The sequence below is a fragment of the Sander lucioperca genome, chromosome 21, assembly GCF_008315115.2.
Source record: "Sander lucioperca isolate FBNREF2018 chromosome 21, SLUC_FBN_1.2, whole genome shotgun sequence".
Lineage (NCBI taxonomy): Eukaryota > Metazoa > Chordata > Actinopteri > Perciformes > Percidae > Sander > Sander lucioperca.
Window position 1 is genome coordinate 20,405,531 of NC_050193.1, and position 14,485 is coordinate 20,420,015.

The window sequence follows — 14,485 nt, forward strand, 5'->3', positions numbered from 1 at the left end:
AATTGTCTGGCTGACTAAATAGGGAGGGACCTATCTGCTAGCGATGGGGGGCAGAGACTGAGAGCTACATGGAAAAATATGCACCAAACAAGCCACTTTGAAATTTTGCTGTTTTCATGAATACAAAAGTTGGATGACCCCCCGTGGTCCAAACAACAGGCGTAGTTGTAGTAGAAGTAAAGGACAACGTTCAACCAATAGCAGAGTCAGCAGCAGGACGACCACAATGATAAAAGGTGTCTAATCTGATGGATCTGATAAACACATTGACATTAATTACTTCACACAATATGAGTTCAACAGTTGTGAAAGTCTTTCTCCATGTCTTCTACAAACCTCTCCCACACCTGCTTTGCCTCTTTCACAGCAAAGACTGCAGCCCTTCGGTGCCCTGCTGCTGCTTCCCGAGACCTCCTGGATGACAAATCCCGCACTACCTGTTTGGGCTTACCAGGTCTGTCCAGAGTCTTCCCCCACCCCCTGACCCAACTCACCATCAGACAGTCCCTCCAGGATTTCGCGGCTTTTTTTTGAGATTGTTGCAGCCCAAAATGTCTGATTTTGCGGGAGCTTTTGTAAAAAATTGCGATAAAAGTTGCGATGTCTTTTGTATTTTTTTTGGCATACTTCTTTAAAAATAAAAGGAAACTTGTTTCGGGGAGAATAAAACTACTCCGGGCTGAGTTTTCCTAGTAACCAACAAGCCTCAGGATGCTGCAAATGTTGGTATAATATGAAAATGGCTGGTGGATTTAAGACAAACAATAATAATTTATTGAATGAATCAACATTTCTGCCAGTGGCTTGTTGATCTTTACATTGTTATTGTTCATTGTTATTTGCTATATGTTTTGTTGGTAAATGTGAGATGTTCGTGTTACGTCAACCTGTCCTAACATACTGACCCAAAGTCTGGTTGGTCAGTGGCTCTCAGAGTCACATACTAATGCAAAGTCTGGCATGTGTGACTGCTGTAATACTATTCTATTCTAAACTCCGGTTATTGGTCAAATTTGTGGAAAAGATTCTGTGATTGGTAAAAATTGCAAGTCGCACTGAATTCACGGTGATTGGTTGAATTTGCGTGAATTGTTGCGATCGCAACGTCGCAAAATCCTGGAGGGACTGATCAGATGGTGATCTGGTGACAGCTTATCCCCTCTCTTAATTTGAGCGTCCAAAACATGCGGCCTCAGGCGATACGATTACAAAATCGATCATCACCACTTAGAATTATCGGTGAGTAAAGTTCTCTGCCCCGTGCAAAACAAACAGAACTAAAGGAAGACCAACCAGCTCTGTGTGTCGTGGACTTCTTATATATACCCCTTTCATACCGATAGCTCAATCAGGGTTATACCCAGGTTGACTGTGTTTGATGCACTCTCCTTCTCAACCCAGGTCGCCAGGTGGGGTGGATCAGGATAGGGTCGATTTCAATGTGAATTGTTGTTAAATATTGTTACTAACAACTGGGGCCGAACAAATTATGTGATTAGTGGGAAATGAGAGTGGGGCAGACCATGAGGAGAGTGTCGGTCCTCCTGCAGTTTGGGGGTGGACCATATTTCCCACAGTGAGTTAGTGAGTGAGGTTGGAAAAAGTTTTCCATGATAACCCGGTTCTCAGAGCACTGAGTGACTGGTTTCATGCTTCTCGCTGTCAGCCTGGTCAGAACAATGTAGACAGTGCACATGATTGCCAGGAACCGTCATCATCCGTCTTTATACTGAAGCGGTCAAAGCAGTCAGAGCGGTTCCAAAAATGGAGTTCTTCTATTTTGTAGCCAATCATTGCAACCCGTTCTGTTGCAATGATTGGCCCAGTCAGGGTTGTTACAAAAGCTTAAATGTGCACAGCTCAGATCAGGGCCTTTGCACACAGCCCCCCAGGCTGCAGTTCTGTAATATCACTGTCCACACCGCCCGACTGCACTCACCGCAAGAAGCATAAAACAGGTTTGAGGTATCAGACCACCCACCCTTCCTGCTTCTGTCAGGTGGAGGAACTACACATGAAAATGGCGAGTTAGGGGCTAAGGGATGTTAGGACAGATGTGGTGGCAGTGGAGCTTTGTGATTGGTCACGTCAGAAGGTGCTTCTAATAGTGAAACACCTCACTCAGTTCTCAGAGAACCAGAGTTATTCTGGAAACCACACATGCTCTGTCCAGTTTGTTTATTGTTGCCATTTAAACACTTTGTATAAGTATGGTTATTATATGACACAAGATGACAGTAATCACAGTGTCAGTCCAGAAACATGTCAGCTGATCATTTTCACTCAGTTTGGACCAATCATCTTTTCCAATCCTGTAAACAGTCAGCTTACCTATGACGGTGAGAGAGAGCAGACGGCTCTCAGAGGAGAAGTTATGAGAGAAAACATAGAGGTGATAAACACAGCTGTAGCTTCCTTGGTGGGCAGGCTCTGCAACAAGAAACAGGAAGTGGGCAGAGTGATTGACAGCTGGCTCGGTGGAGTTGTGTGCTGAGTCGGAGGAGGTGAAGGTGAGCTGGAAGGAGCCTCCTGGGTACTGTGGCTGGATGGAGCAGCTGATGGTGAAGTTTGAGCGCCAGAACACCTGGAATCACTGCTGCTGGGCCTCAGAGATCCCGTCCATGGAGGAGGACACAGAGATGTCGGGCTGAAGCAGCAGGTCTGGAAACACAGAGACACACAGACAGACATTTTCATTTTTTAACACTTTTAACGTGTTTTCAAACAGTAACTCAACATCATCATCTGCAAATTTCTCTGTTCTGTTTCTTCTGCTCAGGTACTCCACATCTTTGCTCTCCACACAGACAAGTTCAAACATTTCACTTTCTTATTTTTTTTAGATCTGTGACCCAGAGTAAAAATCTGTTTAGAAAATGATCCCTGAAAATGATCTGATGGGCTTACCTGGGCAGATGAGATCCTGGATGGAGGAAGTGTAAAATGATGTAGCACACTCCCTCTGAGCAGATCTAGACTCAACACAGCTTGACAAGACTAACCACACAGGTTTGCGTGAGGACTCTCTCTTTCCTACAGAAAGAGCAGAGCCACAGTCCAACTCTCTGCAGGCAGCAGCTGCTTCCTTCAGGGTCAGGACAGAATAAAAGTCATTCACTGGTCTCCATTCTCCCTTATATTTGCGACTGGCTCCTCCCACCAACCTGACAGAAACCAGAGAGATCCTGAGCTTCTACAGTCCAGAAGAGCAGACTCATGGCCTCCACACTGGAACTCTTTGGTCCTCATTGGAGCCTCCACTTCTCCATAGAGTGCCCCCTGGAGGACTGAAGGAGCCCCACAGCCAAGCTCCCTACAGACCACCTCTGCATCCTGCTGGTCAAAGTCATCTTCACACACCGAGGACCATCCCTGGGTCGACGGGTTAGTCTTCACCTCCAGTCTGCCTGACCACAGACTGGTCCCATTCACCAGCCTGACAGAGTCTGGAGAGATGATAGAAGATACAATAGAGAGAGAGAAAAGACACTAAATAAAACGATGTCATCAAACAACAACTCAGTGATTCAAACTGGACTCAGCACAGTTCCAACAGAAGAGAGACAGAGACCTACTTCCTGTTGAGTGACGGTTTCTTTAACCAGGTATAGATGGCTTCCTTTATGCCCCTATCAAACCACCCATCCAATCTGACTAAAAGGTTTACCCTTCAAATGTAAGTACACTTCTGAGTCTTGACCTGAGGTCTTGGCCCCTCTTTGTTAGGCCATGCATTTGTGTAATGGTTGTTTTGTTTCCCTAAAATACATCTCTGTTCATTCCTCACTGCATTGGAAGGAGTCATTTCAGGCTGGTTGCTGGTCGGCCCAGGGGACTCCTGAAGCAGCAGACATGTATCTTTCATATCTGCAGATATATATCTTGGTGCATTCAGCAGCTGATTTACTGACCCAGCAGCTCATCAGACTCCGTCATGGCTGCTGGAGTCTGCTGCCATTCTAGCTGCTGCATGTGTGTATCTACCTGGGAACATTACTGTCATAGATGATGTCATAGATTATGTCACTGATGGGCTTACCAGGGGCAGTTGAGAGTCAGGAGGGTGGAGTGGGAAATTGATGATGCACACTTCCTCAAATCAGATGCATTCGGAACACATTCATATGGGATCCTCCACATAGGTCTACACGAGGGCTCTTCGCTCTCTCCTACGGAAACAGCAGAGCCACAGGCCAACTTTCTGCAAACAAAATCTACTGTCTTCAGGGTCCAGGCACTGTGACCCTCCACTGCTCTCCATTCTCCCTGATGTTTCACCTCCAGTGTTCCTGCACAGCAATTGTCTCCTCCCACCAACCTGACAGACTCTAAATAGAAACCAGAGTTATGATTAGTTACCAAAATGAGTGAATTGAATTAAGAGAAAATCAAACTGAAACCGCTGATTCTGCTTCAGTGATTCTTTATTTCTACTTTATTTCTCTGTGTACCTGTTGAGGTTAGTTCTCCTTCAGCCTGGAGTCCTGAGGAGAAATTCAGAAGGTAAACATCAGTATAAAGCAGCATGATGTGACCACAGCAGTGGACACAACAAACTCTTTCAGGTTGTTCTGTAAAGAAACTTTTAGCAGCTCAGAAACACCTCATTGAACTCACTCTGGACTATGGTTTACAGTTTATGATAATAACACATCATCTTTAAAGCAGTCCTACCAGAGCTGCACAGCAGTACCAGCACCAACAGGTGATCCATGTCCAGGTGGACTTCTGTGATAACCCTGTGTGCTGTCCTCGGTGTATCTGCGAACAGGAAGAGGTTCGGTTACAGTCACAGAACACTTACAGGGAGTTGGACTTTCTATTGCTCTCACAGTACACACACACAACTACACATATGGCTAACCCCTTCCGGGGGGGATATTTTTTAATTTGATTGGGGTAAACCTGTAGGAGGAGTTTATTAAAGTACAACACCTGGAAATGGTGAAAAATTTACCAAAATTTCACAGTAAATTCAAAATGTATACCTGTTGAGTTTAGGGTAAACCCCCGAGAGGCTTTTTTGTAGTCTCCACTTGTTAGATATCTGTATCATATCTTGTTAGTCTACATGAAAGTTAAAGGAGGGACTACGTAAGGAATTGTTTTGTAGGAGAATTAAGAGTTTAAAAATATCAACTAAAAAAACAAATGTGATTTTTTTATAATTTTATCATTAGTTATTGTCATGTGTGTATGCACACATTGGCAACTTTTTCTCACTGGATTTAGTGTCTTTTCAGAGCCTTTATTCATAGTTTTCAGTCATGTGACTGTTGTGGAGACCTGGCGGGCAAAACACACTGGGAACTCCATAGAGCTGCTGCACAAGCATATCAAATCTTCATCTTTCACCACCCACAAGTGTTTAGATCACCTCTCAAAAGAGAAAAAAATATTTATAGAAACTGAAAGTCTTAGGCACATCTGACCCATATAAAGCACCCACTGCGGTGTTTTAATCATTAAGTGTGTGTATTTCAACTAGCTAGCACACTAGCTACGCTGCTCATCAACTCCTCGTTCATAACATGATACTGTAACTTTCCCTACTGCTCATTTTAGAAAGGCCATTGCAAGAAAATGTGTCATTTGGTTGTTATATAATCTGCGTATCGATTGCATTTCACTATGCAGTTCTACCGCCGGACATGATTCTGGGAAGAGGATGGCTCACTAGCACGCTAGCTAACAGCGGAGGTCAGAAACTAACATCTATTTCCGGGTTTGCTCCGTTGCCGCCGGATGTCCGTCCCCTTCCTCTGTCTTTGTGTTGGCGTTCTAACCTCTGGTGGATTTCTGAGGACTATGGTTAACTGCTCCTCAGATCTCTGCAGGGTAAATCCAGACAGCTAGCTAGACTATCTGTCCTATCTGAGTTTTCTGTTGCACAACTAAACTACTTTTGAAAGTATACATGTTCCACCAAAACAAGTTCTGTTTAAGACTATTTAGCAGAGGCGCCGTGGCTCCGTCCAGAGCTTAGCACCGCTCAAGACGATTGTGATTGGTTTAAAGAAATGCCAATAAACCAGAGCACCCTCCTCCACAGCGCCATGGAGGAAAGTCTGGCTATATGAGCATATACTCGTTCACAAAAATCGTCGTCGAAATTGCATTTCTTTAAACCAATCACAATGGTCTTGGGTGGTGCTAAGCCCAGATGCAGCGACAGTTGCTCTGCTAAATAGTCTCAGGAAGGAACTTGTTTTGGTGGAACATTAGCACCCTGTAAAAGAAAACGCCACATACAATATTAAATGAAGTTAACTGTTGACACAATACAGTAACGTGATCTATTTAAGCAGGCCTGCCTTGTTGCACCATCCAATTTTCCTTTACAACTTGACATTTATAGCCCTAAACGTTGCTCAGAGGTTTCGGGTTAACTATCCCGTGAATGAACCATTGTCGATATATAGACTAGCTACATAGCAATATATCTTGTGTAGAATCCAGAGAGCAGAGGGAAGTGTCAGGGAGCAGCCAGACATAGGAACGCCGCTCGAGAAGCAATTGTCCTTAAAAGTATTTAAATTAAATGAGCTGGTTTGACCATGGAGATAGGAGATACACCTAGTTTGACCAACGTAAAAATTTCACAAATCTACAATATCCTCCTCTGTGGGTTTTGTTCTGATGTGAGATTCTCTAGAAACAGCCCCGGCTTATCTCTCTTCAATTCATGCATCAGAGTGAACAACTATCTGACATTTTGGCTTTGTTTTGCCCTCCAGGTGGGAATTGCCACGTTATCTCTGTCAGCAGTACTACACTTCTGAACTCATCCCTACTAACATGGGTTCACATTTAATAAATACAGAATCAAATTATTCTACATTACCTGCAGTTTGTTCCTGATTTCAGCTGTCAAACGACTGTACCGAGCAGAACAAAGTCTACACGACACTGTGTCAGGGATGGCATCTTTTGCCTTGTAGTGAGAAACAGGAACATAAGTTGCTGACTTAAGTAACATTTGTGTGTGTGACAATAGTGTTCCCTGTTATGAAACACTTTCTAAAACACACTTTAAGATGCATTACAAGATACTTTTAATATTTTTGTTCTCAACAGATTCTTCCTGGTTCTATACAGGATTGACTTGTTTGACCCAAATCTATTGAAAGCTTGTTAGCCAAGAGCCGCTGTCTTACACTTTCTAATTCATTACTAAGGGTGTTTTCAATCTCACTAACATCATCCTCAGATACCAGGAACACAGATTCTTCAGCCTACCACAAGTGTTTGCATTCCACAGCTGCTGATAAATTATTTATAAACTCAATGAATAAAAAAGAGGCCCTAAATGAAGGGTGGAAATGAGGATCTGGTTTAACCCTTCAACATGTATGTAAAACAGAACTGTGTATACTTTCTTAAAAGGCACCAGAATGCAGTAAGTTAAGTAGTTGACACTCAATGGTTTACACCAGGGGTCACCAACCTTTTTGAAACTGAGAGCTACTTCATGGGTACTGAGTCATACGAAGGGCTACCAGTTTGATACACTCTTCTGAAATAACAAATTTGCTCAGTTTGCCTTTTGTTATATATGATTATTAATGATACTCATCTATGTGAAGACACTGATTACGTTAATGATTTATCACAATAATTATCAACAATGACTTAACAAGGTGGGAAACAGATAATGTCAATATTAATTTTTCATTTTTAGAACAGGCCTGAGGGCTACTCATGTGGTCCTTGGGGGCTACCTGGTGCCCACGGGCACCGTGTTGGTGACCCCTGGTTTACACTATTTACACATCCAGATGTTACAATAGGGCCAACCGTCAGTGCACTAAAAACAGTCAATCAATCTTTATTTATTTAGCACTTTTCATACAAAGGTCATGCAACACAAAGTGCAAACACACAGACATACATACACACACACACAGACACACACAGACATACACACACATACACACAGACATACACACAGACACACAGACATACACACAGACAGACACATACATACACACACAGAGACATACACACACATACACACACACACACACACAGACATGCACACACACACACACACACACACACACAGACATACACACACAGACATCCACACACATACACACAGACACACACAGACACACACACAGACATACACACACAGACACACACACACACACACACACACACACAGACATACACACACACAGACATCCACACACATACACACAGACATACACAGACATACACACACATACACACAGACATGCACACACAGACATACACACAGACACACACACACACACACACACACACACAGAAATACACACACACACACACACACACACACACACACACACACACACACACAGAAATACACACACACACACACACACACACACACACACACACACACAGATATACACACAGACATACACACACACACCAGCATGCACACAGACACACACACACACACACAGACACACACACAGACACACACACACACACAGACATACACACAGACACACACAGACACACACAGACACACACACACACACACACACACACACACACAGACACACACACAGACATACACACACAGACACACACACACACACACACACACACACACACACAGACATACACACAGACACACACACACACACACACACACACAGACATACACACAGACACACACACAGACACAGACACACACACACACACACACACACACACACACAGACATACACACACAGACACACACACACACACACACACACAGACACACACACACACCAGCATGCACAAAGACACACACACACACACACACACAGACATACACACAGACACACACACACACACACACACACACACAGACATACACACACACAGACACACACACACAGACACACACACACACACACACACAGACATACACACAGAAACAGACACACACACACACATACACACACAGACACACACACACACACACACACACAGACATACACACACACACACACACACAGACATACACAGACACACACACACACACACACACACACACACACACAGACATACACACACACACACACACACACACACAGACGCACACACACACACAGACATACACACACACAGACACACACACACACACACACACACACACACAGACATACAGACGTTTCTTTTCAGAGAACAGCCTCGTTGAGAAAAAGGAAATTGAGTAACATTTTAGCAGCAACAGAATCACAGCAGTGTCTGGCCAATATAGTTTCTACACTTTAAGATACATTACAAGAAACTTTTAATGTTTTTGAACGCTTTTGTTCTTTGTGTGTGTGTTTGATAGCATTGACATTTCCTGGAAATTCAATAAAAATGTAACTTAATTTATCTGAATCTTGTTTTGTTTCTCTGCAGTTCAACTTCTGTCCACCAGAGAGCAGCAGAGACACTGGTTTAATAGTGCTGTCCTTCTCTTCTTCAGTTCATCTATTAGGGACAGGAGGAGGAGGTGTGTGTGTGTGTGTGTGTGTGTGTGTGTGTGTGTGTGTGTGTGTGTGTGTGTGTGTGCAGCGCAGCACAAAGCCCGATGCACACACACATGCAGAAGATTACAAATAAAAATATTACGGTGCAAATCCTCCATCATAATAGCAATGCTCCAAGGTCCAAACGCGCCTGGCTTTTAAAGGGAATGGGAGATGATCTCTGATTGGTTGATTGCATGTTACGCCCAAAACACACCTCTGATTAATGAAGACACTAAGTACAACCCTTTAGAACCATGCACCCGGCGCACGGACCCTTTTTTCTGCCATCAAACTAGCAAAAGTGGATTTGGACACGCCCAGGGACGTAGTGGAGGCTAAACGCACATAAACACAGTTTACACACCTCCCGAAATTCGGAAATTCCGTTTATCCACCTCTAAATTGCGTTTATCCACCTCTAAATTGCGTTTATCCACCTCTAAATTGTTCCTAAGCCATTCTAAATGAAGCTTATGTCTTTTTAGTTTCATATTGTTCATTATTAGTTTCATAGATTGTTAAACCTAAGACGAAGTCTATCCATTGCGCTACATTGTGTGTGTTGACCAATCTCTTGCGTAGCCAGCAGGAAGCAGCAGACTGCATCAAAGATTCATCAGTCACTATCCTACACTACATTGCGTCTCATGTAATGAATGGATTTTAAAAATGGATATCCGCCAGTTTTTTAGGGCCGTCAAGACAGCAGCCCTCCTCCTGATGCCAGCAAACTGCCTTGGCTACAAGCCCAAAGTGAGTGAGCTCGGAAAACAGCACTAGACTTCATGTTTTTGAGGTTAATTTGGTTCACGGTAGATTCATGCCATTGACTCAACAAGACATGGTGTTGATTAGGTTACCCCTTTCAGACACAAAGTTGCAAGTCACCTCTACCTTTTCCCACCAGCCCATGTTACAAGTACAATTCAGGATATATTGTCAGATAAATAACTGGTTGTAATTTCATGCATTCTCTGGCATTTAAGCCACTGAAAGTTAGTGACAACAAGCTCCCTTTGCTAGTCAGCTAGTTAATGTTAATAATATTAATCAACCGCGTTTGCGGTGTAGCCTGAAATAGAGTTTAATTTATCATAATTAGCTCAACAATAAAACACAATCTAGAGTACAATGTCCTCACAACTAATTGTGGATGGTGCCACATAGCTTTAAATCCCAGACATAATAAAGTCCTTAGAGAAATAACTGGGCTAGTTTACTCTGACTGGCTACCATTTGAAGTGATTGACGGGGGAGCCCCCCCTCCCCCTTGCCCTTCTCGAAATGGTACTGGCACAGAGACAGTATTAAGTCAATTAACTTAAAGGTGTAGATAGGCTATAGCATTCAGACTGGATACCTAAACATTGAATGCATGCTAAATAATTTATTTTATTTGGTTTGTCTGAAAGGATTAGCCTATAGGCCTTATAATGTGACCGGCTACCTGACAGGATGTGGTGTGCTAAGCTGTCTTTTCTCCATTTTAACTTAATTTTACAGACAGAGGTGAGACAGACAGAGAGGAGATGAGGAAAAGAGGTAAGACAAACAGAGAATGAAGAAACAGCGACAGGACAATTCGAGAGAGAATTAATGTATGAATTGAATAGTGATTGTGTGACCTATGAGGGAACAACCAGTGATACCCTTGGTACCATCAAATGATAGCCTATAGCGATGTCATCAGGATACACATACACCGGTAGGCCGTGTCGTGGTCCACCTGATCACAGAATTTATAGTTTACCCACCTCTTTTTTAACCACTACACCCCTGGACACGCCCTAAACACACCTGTGTCATGCGCTTCACGCCGTGCGCTCAGATTGTTAAAATAGGGCCCATAATCTATTGAGGAACATTATTTTGGACATTTCCAGATGATTTAATGTTCAGGCTGCTACGATCTGGTGGGAGATTCAGGACCGTACCACACTGAAACACGTTTTCTTCCCCCTAGCAGACAAACTATTAAATGGTTCCTAGACTCCACCAAACCAATGTTCACATCCTTCCATTCATATATTTAGTTATATATTTATTCACTAAGGATGACATCTATGGGATGGGTCAAACAAACACTGTGGTTCCATCATGTCAGTAGTTTTGTATTACATTTTGCTTGGTATGCATCTTCTGTATCGAGGCAGATCTTTAACCTTCTGCCTCGAACGTCTGTTGTTTTAAATGTGCTGTAGAAATTAGGATGTGGACCCTAGTGAACCTCTCTCTGCTTTTCCTGTGGAATCCGTCAAGGTGGTATGGGTGTAGGTTGGGTTAGGGGTTTAGGGTCAGGGGGTTATCTTAAGGGGGTTAGGGTTAGGGGATTAGATTTAGGGGGTTAGATTTGGGGGATTAGGGTTAGGGGGTTAGGGTTAGGGGTAATCCTAACCCCCTAACCTTCTAGGTACACCACGGGAGGTAGGATCACACTTTAGACATATGCTGTTTCTCAATATCGGATACTTCCGTGAGTGCACTTACATAGTGCACATTTGTGCAGTGCGACATTTCAACAGGGTAGGCTGTTAAATTACTCTTCTTCTTCTTCTTCTTCTTCTTCTTCTTCTTCTTCTTCGTCTTTTTAATGGTAAACTGCATCCGGGCGGTGCATTACTGCCACCTACTGCAGTCCCACTAAATGATGGCAGTATAATGGCAATTATCCAAACAAACACATGTAAATACTACATTTATGTAGTTCATGTTTCGCTGTTTCTATAGTAACCACTACAGCTTCCTCTTCGCCACTTTCAAACCACGTTAGTGTTCCCGTAGCTTCCGCTCCGTAGCAAAGATGGCGGCCGTTGAGGGCGAGTAGTATCCAGTGATCCATACTCAACATTTTAACCATTTTGAGCAGCATGTGGCCACACTTCATCAGTGTGAACGCACTCTGTACTCAAAACAGCAAGTGGAAGTAGAGAGACGCGATTTGAGACACAACATTAGTCTGTTCACACTCACCTTGACCGCAGGCAGCATATATTTTCTCCCCTGTCCCCCGTCTCACGCCACTCTCTCTGCAACCCTCTTCTGTTTATACTCTGATTGCCGCCTAAATTGTCTTTCCAACTGATCTGTTTAACTCAGCCACAGGTGGCTCACATTATTAATGTAATTGTGCAACGGGAGTGAGGCAGTCGAGTTAGACACACACTACACAAATCAAACACTACCAAATAAAATAATGCCAGGCCTAAAGCAACACAATAAAAATTAATAATAAAACAAACATGCAGAAAAGACTTGCAAAAAAGTTAATAAATATGGACACTGCAAAACACAGTTCAAAATATGCAAACACTAAATAAAGTCTCACTTGACCTGCTCACATTCTTTACCTACTGTATGAATAATCATGCATTGTATTAATTTGCTCTGACCACTTCTTAAAATAAACTGAACTGAATTTGGAGAATGAGTGAGATATTCAGAGAAACTGAGATGAAAGCAGAAAGTGTGACAGATGTCCGGTCTCCCCATGGAGGAATTACGGAACTGTTAGTCCCTTTCTCTGTCTCTCTCTCTCTCTGTGTCTCTCTCTTTCTCTCTCTCTCTCTCGCTCTCTCTCTCTCTCTCTCTCTCTGTCTCTCTCTCTCTCTCTGTCTCTCTCTCTCTCTTTCTCACTTCCGGTGTGTCTGGTTGCAAGTTGAAGGAGTGTGAGCGTGACTGGAGAGCTTGTGAGTGAAGCTGATTTTTTTCTTTTTCCCCTTGCTGGTTTGCTGGTCTTTTCTATTTTTTTTTGGTTCTTTGTTGGGCCGCGTGCTATCCACTTTATCGGGGAAGCATGTCGGTCCCACGTGGGCAGGTTTTGAGTTCACTCACGCGGCGTAATGCGGTTAACGTAGCCGCCGCGGTGAGTGTGGATGAATGTTGTCTTGCTATTGGTGAGGTTGTGGGGCATGGGAGAGTGCTATCCGCCTCCAGAATGAATGGTGCCGTTGTGGTGTTTCTTAATAGCGTTGATAAAGTCAATGAAGTAGTCGAACACGGAATAGTCATTGGTGGTGATTTTGTCTCTGTTCTTCCTCTTTCATTGCCAGCTAAGAGAGTCACCTTATCAAATGTTCCACCATTTGTAAGCGATGAAATTTTGACGCAAGCTTTATCTCGCTATGGAAAATTGGTATCTCCGATCATAAAGATCCCAATCAATTGCGGATCACCGTTGTTGAAACACATTGTTTCGTTCAGGCGATTCGCTTATATGATTATTCAGGATGATGGTGAGCTAGACATGACGCTCAATTTTCGGATTGACAACTTTGAATATGTGATTTTTGTCACTACCGCGAAATCAAAGTGTTTTGGTTGCGGTAGAACTGGACATTTAATTCGCAACTGTCCTGACAAAGTTTCAGACAGGGAAGCAAACGCAGTGAATGGGAACACTAAAGGCGATGGTGGTGCGTATGGTGTGGCTGACATAGTTGAGGAGGTATTGCCGGGGCCGAGCTTGGCTGTGGCGGTGACAGCTGTGGGTGTTATGATGTTAAGCAGTTCGCTGAAAAGGCAAGAAGCCTAATGGCAGAGAGTTGCTTTACTAATAAAGAAGTCTATCGACTTAAGAAAATTGTGAGGAGTCTTAGTACTGATTTAAACAACGATGTCGGTTAAATATTAGAATGGCTGATGTTTTTCTACCTATTTGGTGGCTTTTCTTTTCCTCTTTATTATTTATGAGTGAAGTTCATGTAGCTACTTTGAATGTTAATGGGGCAAGGGATTCTAGAAAAAGGGCTAATATATATGAAGTAATTAAGCAAAAGAAAATTGATGTTGTTTCGTTACAAGAAACTCATAGTGACTTGAAAACTGCTGCCGACTGGGCGAGGGAGTTTGATGGCATCCCGGTGTTAAGCCATAACACTTCAATAAGTGGGGGAGTTGCCATTTTATTCACAAAGAATTTTAGTCCTGTCTCTTATGATGTTGATGAAATAGTAAAAGGTAGGCTTTTAAAAGTAAGAGCT

General features: G+C 43.1%; 2 protein-coding genes across 2 annotated transcripts; both read right to left on the reverse strand.

Moving 5' to 3' along the window:
* Positions 1–1,504: 1,504 nt before the first annotated feature.
* LOC118494081 (scavenger receptor cysteine-rich type 1 protein M130-like) lies at positions 1,505–3,936 on the reverse strand. The gene is made up of 4 exons (XM_035996511.1): positions 3,912–3,936; positions 3,215–3,446; positions 2,908–3,164; positions 1,505–2,661 (listed from the first exon to the last, which is right to left on the reverse strand). The coding sequence occupies exons 1-4, from the start codon at positions 3,934–3,936 to the stop codon at positions 2,591–2,593; spliced, it is 585 nt and encodes a 194-aa protein (XP_035852404.1). The 3' UTR covers positions 1,505–2,590.
* Positions 3,713–6,921, reverse strand: LOC116063536 (CD5 antigen-like). The gene is made up of 4 exons (XM_031318530.2): positions 6,845–6,921; positions 4,675–4,761; positions 4,452–4,484; positions 3,713–4,328 (listed from the first exon to the last, which is right to left on the reverse strand). The coding sequence occupies exons 2-4, from the start codon at positions 4,712–4,714 to the stop codon at positions 4,036–4,038; spliced, it is 366 nt and encodes a 121-aa protein (XP_031174390.2). The 5' UTR covers positions 4,715–4,761; positions 6,845–6,921; the 3' UTR covers positions 3,713–4,035.
* Between the last annotated feature and the right edge of the window lie 7,564 nt (positions 6,922–14,485).